At 39.6% G+C, this 7,504-nt stretch overlaps 1 protein-coding gene across 1 annotated transcript; it reads right to left on the reverse strand.

Annotated features, from left to right (window-relative positions):
* Positions 1 to 5,590: 5,590 nt before the first annotated feature.
* On the reverse strand, positions 5,591 to 6,559 carry LOC138766502 (olfactory receptor 5B12-like). The gene has a single exon (XM_069944092.1). The coding sequence runs from the start codon at positions 6,557 to 6,559 to the stop codon at positions 5,591 to 5,593; it is 969 nt and encodes a 322-aa protein (XP_069800193.1).
* Positions 6,560 to 7,504: the final 945 nt, after the last annotated feature.

Below are 7,504 nucleotides of genomic sequence, written 5' to 3' on the forward strand. Positions count from 1 at the left end.
AGGGTGATAGTGATTTCCCTGATGGTCTAAGATAATAGAGATATTAATAGTCACAAGACTGGTGTTTAACTGGGTGTTGCTGGTTCTGCGTAAAAAAAAAGACCTAGCATTCTGACAGGAGTAAGAAAAGCTCCAAACTCTGTGGACTGGACAATAATTATGCTAAGGTTTTTTTGTTTGTTTGTTTGTTTTTATACTGGTTAAAGTTAAGATCCCATACTATAATATGAGATATTTATTTTTATTTCATAATTATATATTTTTCTTACAAAAAACATAATTAGACTGTTATGGGTGTTACATGAAATGTTACGGGTGTTACATAGTACAAAGGTTTTCAGTTTTCTGCAGTTTTTCAAGGCAATACTCTCGATTTTAGACACATTTAAGCCACTGATAGCCCTTTAACATTTTTTTAACAGATTTAACTTTTAAACAATAAGGGTAAAGTTATAAAATGATTCATTTTAGAAAATGGTGGTAGGGCCCAGTTTGGATGGAATGGCCCGTTAGATATATCCTGACTCTGGGTGTGGAGTCTGAAATAGTTTAAAGGTGTCTGTTCTGGGGTCAAAATTTATTTGCGTTACTATAGAGGTTGAGCATGGCCGTAGAAGCAAGGGGCTAAAGATGGTTTAATTAGCAGCAATTGTCAGGACAAGATGTCATCATCATCTCAGTATCATCATCTAATAGCTTAGATAAAGGAAAAACGCGTAAACTGAGACACTTTATGAACTTTGCAAAAATCAGAACTCTGCGGTGCTAAATATCATCCGGCCGGTACTGCAGTACCAGCCGGGATAATCTTTTCTGAGACCGGCCGTTCCGTGACAAGGCCGAGTCACAGAACAGCCGGTCTCATACAATGTTTGCACATAGCCTAATACACATAAAAAAGAGCCTATTCTTACCCGTCTGCAGTGTCCTTACTGATGTAAACTTAGGTGCAACCCCCCTCTTGAACGACTGCTGAGCGATCATACTCTTCCCCCTTGTGATGCTCGGGAGCTTAGGTCAAAGTGCATGCTGTGATAAGTAAATGAACTCAAAAGAACCTATCGGGATACGCCATGGTGCTGGAAGCACTCGGCATACTCTGCAATCATACAGTATTTATGCCAAGCTAGTGGTGCAGAAAACTAACTGTATGCATCTGTTGTCCAGCATTAAAAATCATTGCCACTTTCTTCAAAAGGCAACGTTCTAAGCTGCCGGCCGGGGAGGGGATTATGCTGGCAAAATCTTTCCCAGCTATATCTTCTCATCGGTGCAAGTGTTAACAGGGAGACTTACTCTGATCAATAACTTTTGACATATCTCATGACATTTTAAAAGTTATTTTTAGTAATAGAGCCCATTTGAGCTCCATTCACTTTAATGGAACTGAGTTCCAAAACCCTGCCCAAACTGGAGACAAGAGTTGTGCTGTGTCTATAAGAAAGTGGCCATGTTTTTCTGACACTAGACAACTCTTTTAATCCTGTAAAATAATATAATTAACCTCTTGGCCCAGCATGAGGTACCTGGCATGTCATGGCGGCACGAGGGGAGTTAAGAGTTCTGAACGGCGCCGCTCCCAGCTGTTATCCGTAACCGGGGAGCGCCTCTATTAGCTGGCGTGGGTCCCGTTGCCGCGATGGCTAATTAAGCATCTAAATGCAGCTGTCAAACCTGACAGCTGCATTTAGATGCTCTGCTCCTCACTTCCCTGATGTCTAGTGGGACGAATCTCCCCCCCCACCCCCCCCAATGTGATCGTGGGGGGGCGACATCCGTTTTCTGGCCAGGCCGGGCCTTAGCGTCGCAATGATGCTGATCCCGGCTCGGCAATACATTGCACTGGCCTGCAGCAGGCCAAAGCAATGTATCACCGATGTGACTGATCATTGCTGTGTATATACACAGCATTGATCTCTATGAGAGATCATTGCTGTGTATATACACAGCATTGATCTCTATGAGAGATCAGTGCTGTGTATATACACAGCATTGATCTCTATGAGAGATCAGTGCTGTGTATATACAAGTCCCCCAGGGGGACTTCTAGTTAATGTAAAAAAAAAAGTATATTATTTATTTTATAAATAAATAAACAAATAAATAAACATATTTAGTATCACCGCGTGCGTAATCGCCTGAACTCACATTCCTGATCATGGTAAACGGCGTAAGCGCCCAAAAATTCCAAAGTGCAAAATTGCACATTTTTGATCGCATCAAATCCATAAAAATTTTTTAAAAAAGTGATCAAAAATTTGCATATGCACAATCAAGGTACCAATATAAAGTACAAATCATTGCGCAAAGAATGACACCTCACACAGCCCCATAGACCAAAGAATAAAGAATAAGCGCTATAAGGAATAGAGCGGTTTTAAGGAACATATATTTAACAATGGTTTGAATTTTTTAAAAGCCATCAGATAAAATAAAAGTTATACATGTTACATATTATTGTAATTGTACTGATGTGAGGAACATAGATAACATGTCAGTTTTACCATAGGGCGAATGGCGTAAATGCGAAATTTGACAACACAAATGATTTTTTTTTCCGTTTCACTGCATATTTTATGGAAAAATAATGCCTGTCATTGCAAAGTACAATTGGTTTTGCAAAAAATAAGGTCTCATATAAGTCTCTAGATGAAAAATTGCAAGTGCTATGGCCTTTTAAACATAAAGTGGAAAAAGCAAAAGTGCAAAAACGAAAATTGGCTTTGACCTTAAGGGGTTAATATTATATTAGGGGATTAAGCACTTGATCTCTATGTATGCCGATTGCTTTCTCCTCCGCCAGCTAATTTTTTGTATATTTATTTATGACAGCATGTTTTCGTTCCAATGTTGCTTTTTTTTTTTTTTTAATTTTCAAACTGCACCACTGGAATGAAAACATGCTGTGATAAATAAATATAGAAAAGAGACAACAGAGAAGAAGAATAAAACTAAGCGAGAGCAACAGGGATAAAGAGACTGCAGGAGAAAGTGGGATAAATAGATGGAGGGATAAAAAGACAGAGGAATAAAGAGACAGAGGGAGGACTCACTCATTCCTCCAGACAGCAAGAGACAGGCAGACAGTTCAGCATTTTGTTCCAAGACTTAGGAAAGTGACTTATTCATTACTTGCAGGAAAGTGAGAGAACGAGAAGAGGGAGAGACCATTGACATCAGTAAGGGCCTTATTACACGGAATGATTATCGGCAGTATCGGCCCGATCTGGACAATTATCACTCCGTGCAATAGACACAACGATGACAACGATGACAACGATCATCGGCTGATCGTTGATTTAGATTTGAACCTATATTCGTCGTGCACCGAATGTGCATCGCAACATGTAATAGCTGACAATTTGCAAACAGTATACATTCCCTATCCATGCTCCATGCTCCTCTTGCGGTCTGCTTCTTCCCGAGTCCCGCGCACTGCAGCTTCAGAAGGAACTGTCTGAGTTGACAGGCCACTTGCCGGCATTCTGTCAGCTGAGACAGGGCACTCTGAAGCTGCAGTGCGTGGGACCCGGGAAGAAGCAGATCACAAGAGGAGCCCTGGAGCATGGATAGGTGATGTATACAGTTTAAGCCAGGTCTGCAATGACATTGGTAACGATATCCATGCAGCCCTTGTTAAACGATTATCTAACCATGTAATAGGCCCAGAAAGCAAGCTCCGATCTTGCAAATCGGCGCTCGTTTACAGTTATGATCGGGCCCCCATTGGCCAGTGTAATAATACTCTAATTGGTCACTCATCTCTGCATGTGGCAAGTGAGCGGCAAAGCAAGAGCCACCAGCGGCACAGAGGAGCAACAAGTTGAGGGTCCACAGACAGGACCCAACAGAGAAGTTAAGGGTGAGCAACATCTCCTCCCAGCTTCTTTTATGTATATTTACTTCTCTATAACAAAGAAATTTATGGTGGCACTACTGATCCCAGCAATGATATGAACAATATTAGGAATTTGCAGCAAAAAAGCGGAGGTGCTAGTTCCTGAATAAGAATTTCAAAGTAAATTGCACGTAAAGGAGGAAAATGAACTGCACTCACCGCTAAAAATTCTTTATCTTTATTGTTAATCCATTGTAAAATCAGAGGAACATTGGACAAGGTGCAGACAGTGCGGCAGCAGACGCCATGGAAGTTAGTAACCTCCATGGCGTCTGCTGCCGCACTGTCTGCACCTTGTCCAATGTTCCTCTGATTTTACAATGGATTAACAATAAAGATAAAGAATTTTTAGCGGTGAGTGCAGTTCATTTTCCTCCTTTACGTGCAGTATATTTACTTCTCACAGCATGTTTTGTCCTAATGTTGCTGTTTTTCGGTTATAACAGCAACAGTGGAACTAAAACAGACATTTTTTAGTGCGGTTCTTAAAACCCTTTGAGGACCAAGCCCAAAATGACCCAGAATGACCGCGCACATTTTCATTTTTGTGTTTTCGTTTTCTCCTCCTCCCCTTCTAAGAGCTCTAGCACTTTCAGTTTTATATCTACAGGGCCATGTGAGGGCTTGTTTTTTACAGGAGTAGTTGAACTTTGTTTTACAGGTTTTACAGCATATTTTATGGGAAAATTAAGTCAGTCATTGCAAAGTACAATTAGTGGCGCAAAAAATAAGGTTCCTGTGGGCCTGTAGTTGGAAAAAATGTGCTACGGCCTTTTAAACGCGAGGAGGAAAAAAGCGAAAGTGTATAAACGAAAATTTGCACGATCCTGAAGGGGTTAAAGGCCAACCAAAGTGTGGTGCAGAATTATTATAGGTTATAGCCTAGTTTAAAGAGATGGGTTTTCAACTTACTTTTGAAGGTCTTGATGGTGGATGAGAGCCAGATGAGTGTAGCGTGTTTCAGAGTATATAGGAGACTGGCAAAATCTTGTACAATCTTGTGTGAGGTATGAACAAGAGGGGGTCGTTGGAGGATTGAAGGTTGTTTGAGGGATGGATATTAGGTCAGACATATATGGAGGGAAAGGTTGTGGATGGCCTTGTATGTCATGGTCAACAATTTAAACCTGATTTGTTGGGCAATGAGAAGCCAGTGAAAGGATTGGCAGAGGGGAGAGGCAGAGGCAAAGCGAGGGGAAAGGTGGATTAGTCAGGCAGCATAGTTAAGGTTAGAATGGATAGGCTACACAGAGCAGTAGGATATAATGGGCAAGAACAAAGTTAATACATACACACAATGCATAAAAAATCCATGTAACTGTTATACTTTGAAAGAAAAATCTAATGAAAAATAATACCTTATAATAAGTAAAATATACACCAAAAAAAAAACAACATTTAAATGCACATATTTATTTATTTATTTGTTTTACAATAAATGAAGTTTATTTAGTCTTAATAAATAATATTTACATATTTAGCATGTCCATCGCCATAACAACATGTGCAGTGAATAATTTTTAAAAAAAATTATTAATTAATTATAAATTTAACTTTGGGGGAAAAAAAAGGTTTTGTAAAACGACAAATGATTTTGTAAATAACTACTGCATCTATGGCGAACCCCCCCAAAAAACATATGTAAATCTTACTTCGGAGATGTAGGTGTTTTTTTTATAAATCAAGTTAGATTTACTTCTTCACTCCGATGACATTGCCCACTATACAACAGTATGCGTTTGCTTCACATTTCCCGATTCTCCTTTTAAAAGCTGTTTTGATGTCTTTATTCCTGAGGCTGTATATAAGGGGGTTGAGCACAGGGACAATCGCCATGTTAAATAAAGAAAACCATTTTTTTGAGCCTGAGACATTGCCTGGTATAATATACTGAAAGATCAATGTGGTATAAAGCAACACAATGACTGTCATATGTGAGGAACATGTGTAGAAGGCTTTTTTTCTACCAATACTGGAACGTATCTGCATTATGGACCGAATTATAAAGATATAAGATGTTACAGTGAGAAGAAATGGAATAATGATATATACCATAAGCCCTTCTGTATTGGTTAGTATTTCCAATACTATGAGATCACTGCAGGCAATTTCCATGAAAGGGACAAGGTCACAGCAAAAGTGGTTAATGACATTTGTGAAAAAACAAGAGATATTGTATACAATCCAGACCTGAGGAATATATTGTACAAAACCAAATATCCAACAAAATGAGGCCAAGAGAAGACATATCTTATAGTTCATAATGACCTTATAATTCAGGGGCCTACAAATAGCTACATATCGATCATAGCTCATGGCCGTCAATATGAAAAGTTCATGTGCTATTAAGACTGAAAACATGTAGTACTGCACCACACAGGCCAAGAAGTGCATTGTTTTATCTCCCGTGATGAACATTAGAAGGATCTTATGTAGGGTGACGGTGCAAGACATCATGTCCACTATAGACAGATTCGCAAGGAAGAAATACATGGGAGTGTGAAGATGAGAGTCCAGACAGACCAGGAGAAGAAGAGTCAAATTCCCACCAAGAACAGTGAGATAAATAAGTAAAACCAGAACAAATATTGGAGCCTGAAGTTCTGGAACTTCTGATATTCCTTCTATGATGAAATATGTCACTGTTTGATTTGGCTTCATGTTTCTCACTGGTATGAATAAAAAGTGCTGAAAAGTTAATTAAAGCAAAAAAATTGTAGACTCTAAAATCTCCACCATGGAAACGTTTGGCCAACAGTATTACTGCCGCAGCAGACAGCACGAACATCAACTTCATCAGTTGTGGAGAGTCAGGATGCCACTGTACACTTTAGAAAGTCAGCACAACCATCATAGTTGGCCGATGTAGCTGACTTTGGTCTTAGGTGTATGGACATCTCTGGAGCCTCCATCACATCATTTTGACCCCCTTGGACCCTTCTACAAACATCATCCCAGACATTTTGTCACAAACTTTCATAATGTTACGGGCTATAAAATCACTTATATGAACATAGAAAACTGCAGCCAAAAAAGATCACATAATCCAACTAAGACTGCATAAGTCCTTCCCTTTCCATAAAAAAAATCTCCCTCCTGTGTCTTATTCAACTGTTTATCGTATTGACATGTTTTAGTCCTCATGGCTTTACATTACTTAAGTCGGTCCCTCTCTCCATTAGACTTCCCAGTGTAAATCCCAAGCTCACTGATCTGTGTATTTTGGATGTGGGGGGGGGGGGGAAATTAAGTACCTGACGGAAACCCTAGCAAAACATGCAGAGAACAAACTACTTACAAATGTTTTCCTTGGTGGGACATGAACCCAGGATTTCAGTGTTACAAGTGTGCTAACCACTGAGCCATTGTCCTGCCCACAGTGTATAAATAGTATATGCAATGAGATAAAAGATGCGGCACTCACCACTGCTAATATTAAAAGACCTTTATTCCTTCATCAGTGGTGAGTGCCGCATCTTTTATTTTATTGTATATACATGAAATGTGCTGCACATGCTGAGCACCACTCAAAGGTATGTGAGAGCCAGAGATTGCAGAGCTTCAATGCCGTGATGTTGGTATCGACTATTGGTATGAAATTGGCCC

Source organism: Dendropsophus ebraccatus, chromosome 10 (genome assembly GCF_027789765.1).
Source record: "Dendropsophus ebraccatus isolate aDenEbr1 chromosome 10, aDenEbr1.pat, whole genome shotgun sequence".
In the NCBI taxonomy this organism is placed as follows: Eukaryota; Metazoa; Chordata; class Amphibia; order Anura; family Hylidae; genus Dendropsophus; species Dendropsophus ebraccatus.

Bases quoted from the DNA above. Each gene is read 5' to 3' on its own strand.
- LOC138766502 (XM_069944092.1), bottom strand. From the start codon at position 6,559: ATGAAGCCAAATCAAACAGTGACATATTTCATCATAGAAGGAATATCA.